Source organism: Marmota marmota, unplaced genomic scaffold, assembly GCF_001458135.2.
Source record: "Marmota marmota marmota unplaced genomic scaffold, marMar, whole genome shotgun sequence".
Classification (NCBI taxonomy): Eukaryota; Metazoa; Chordata; class Mammalia; order Rodentia; family Sciuridae; genus Marmota; species Marmota marmota.
Window position 1 is genome coordinate 4,533,813 of NW_025999946.1, and position 2,972 is coordinate 4,536,784.

The 2,972-nt window shown below is 37.0% G+C and overlaps 1 protein-coding gene across 8 annotated transcripts in view; it reads right to left on the reverse strand.

Moving 5' to 3' along the window:
- Nucleotides 1-277: 277 nt before the first annotated feature.
- Adk (adenosine kinase) overlaps nt 278-2,972 on the reverse strand; it is a 483,935-nt gene continuing 481,240 nt past the window's right edge. For all 8 annotated transcript variants that reach the window (XM_048801839.1, XM_048801837.1, XM_048801842.1 and 5 more), the window contains one exon: nt 278-1,127. In XM_048801839.1, the coding sequence (XP_048657796.1) occupies nt 1,003-1,127 (125 nt within the window). In that variant the 3' untranslated portion in view covers nt 278-1,002. The remainder of the gene's footprint in view (nt 1,128-2,972) is intronic.

Consider the following 2,972-nt stretch of genomic DNA (forward strand, 5'->3'; position numbering starts at 1 on the left):
CTTTCTTTCTGTTTTTCTTTGAGGTACTGGGGATTGAACCCAGGGGTGCTATATCGCTTAGCATTATCCCCAGCTCTTTTTATTTTGAGACAGGGTCTCGCTACGTTGCCCAGGTTGGCCTCATACTTTCATCCTTCTGTCTCAGCCTCCCAGATAGCTGGGATTACAAGCATGCACCCTGTGTCTGGCTCAATACCATTATTTTCCTACATATTATATACTTTCTTTCTGACCATATCAACAAATGAGATCTCACTTCAGGGCTACTACTAAGTAATAATTTTTCTTCCTTAATTTTATTGAGCATAGGGCAAAGACAGAAAAAAAATTCCTATATGACAAGTTTTTATTTGTATCAAATTACAGAGTACCATAAGTAAGCATAAGGTCATACTTTGAATATTGTAATACAACTTAAAATTTGGCAATTTATTCAGTTATCCAAAGTTCATTATACGTTTGAGTACACACTGAAGAGACATTTTAAATAATTTGGCAAGATAAATATTTCTGTACCTTATCTGACCATTTATCATGTATATATGTGGTACATTTATCTGTGTATGTGCCACTTAAACAATCCTAAATTAAATATGTTTATATAAAAAGCTAAAGATTGATGTGTTAGGATTAATTTCTTTTAAAAAAATCTATTATATTAAATTGTATCTGCATTCAAAGCAGAAATGGATCAATTTACTGCACACACATGAATTTACAAAGTAACTGAACATGAAATAAAAATTTCTACTGAAATGTTATAGTCCAATTGAACTGACATTTAAGAGGCATTAACAAACTAAGGAAATAAACAGTTTTTTTTTTTTCAGGTTGTTGAGAGACTAAATATTCTGCAAGCATTACTGTGCCCTCTAAATTAAGAATGAATGTTATTATAGTAGGAAAGATAGCAGATAATTTTCTTCTTTATTAATGTGGGAATTCTCAGGAAGCAATCAGGGCAGTGTCTGTACTCCTGGGCCTAGGTTATCTGCTCTTCCATCAGTGGAAATCTGGCTTCTCAGGAAAGGTGCAGCCGGTTCGCCTAATTATGACATTTGCTGCATAGTGGCCGGCACGGATGCATTCAGTCAGAGGTTTATCACAGACCAGCTGAGACAGAAAACCTAGAACACAGACAAAAAGGAGGAATATGAGTATTACATAACAGCATCAGAAATGTCAGTGGGTCAGAACAAGTACGGTGTGAGCACTAGACCTCACTTCAGCCTTGGAAGTAAGTCATAGGCCTCCAAGGATTAGAGATCTTTCCCTAAACATATTATCTTCCCCTAATATTTCTCCTGAAGAACTCAAGTTGGGGGCACGACAGCTTGCCATCAAATCAATCTGGTCTTTCTAAGCTAAAACTACCATACTTTTCTTTACTTTGGGATTAAAAGGTTTAAAAAAATTAGTAGCTAGGGGCTGTAGCTCAGTGGCAAGAACAATTGCCTATCACATGTGAAGCACTGGGTTCGATTCTCAGCACCACATAAAAATAAACAAATAAAATAAAGGCATTCTGTTCATCTACAACTACAAAAAAAATTTTTTTTTTTTAAATTAGTGGCTAAATAGTGTTACATGGGGTCTTTATCACTGATAATTGATTAGCTCTCTCCCCTTTCCTCTGTATAGTTGTTATTATTAGTCTACTATTGGTATTTGGAGAAAATTCTATTATCTGGATATCTTTCCAAATACGGTTCTGAGATGAAAAGTTATGAAGTAACTTATATCTCCCTTTCATTCCCAGAAGTAGCAGTGAAATAAATTCTGTAGTCAAGCACTAAGGACCAGCTTGACATTAAATTACAATAAAGTAGAAAATAGCATTGAGGACTTCTGCTTCTGATCAAGATGGAATAAAGGAACCAGATTTACTCTTTCTCCAGAAATGACAAAGAAATATTTAAAAAAAAGTTGTTCAAATACTGGACATCAGCCACAGAGGATTCATGAAAGAGGAGTCCAAACGAGGTAAAATGTTTGGTCCCCAGTGCAGCAAGGTTCAGAGGTGGTTGTTTAGGAAATAATTGGATCATGAAGACTCTGATCTCATCCACCGATGAGGTAAATTCTTCCAATGAGTAGCTGAATGAACTAATGGGAGGTGGGATCTAGGATGTAAGTCACTGGGGCATATATGCCCTGGAACGGTTTATCTTGTCCTGGTCCCTTTTTTCTCTCGATACCTGCTTCTTGGCTGCCATAAACTGAGAAATTTTCCTCTGCTGTGTGACAAAATAAATCTCTCCTCCTCTCTCCCTCTCTCTCTTTTTTTTTTTTTTTTTTTTTTTTTTTGTGGTGCTGGGGATCAAACTGAAGGCCTTGTACATGTGAGGCAAGCACTCTACCAACTGAGTTATGTCCACAGCCCGCTAAGTCCTTCTTGTCAGGTATTTTGGTCATACCAACCAAAAGATGAGTAACAAAACTGCCTAGAATTACTAGGCCAAAACATAAGGAGGGACGACGTAGGCAGATCCCGACAGATGTGGAACTGGGAGTGCAACTAGGCCCACATGGACAAATCTCTAGGCAGATTGATGAGGGAGAGGAAAAACACACATACCAGTTTTAGGGATGACACAGGTACAATACAGAGTCTATATTTATTAACAGGATAAATAGGAAACATAATTAACAACTTAAGCCCCAAAAGTTGAGGAGTCAGGTGAACAGGACAAATTTCTTGAAAGATACAAACAATCAAAACTAATTTATATAACTTGAATAGTCCTGTCCTGTATCTATGAAATATATTCATTGTATAGTAAAAAGCATCCTATAAAGAAAATTTCAGGGCTGGGGATGTGGCTTAAGTGGTAGCGTGCTCGCCTGGCATGCGTGCGGCCCGGGTTCAATCCTCAGGACCACATACAAACAAAGATGTTGTGTCCGCCGAAAACAAAAAAAAATATTAAAATTCTCTCTCTCTCTCTCTCCCCCTGTTTTTTTTTTTTTTT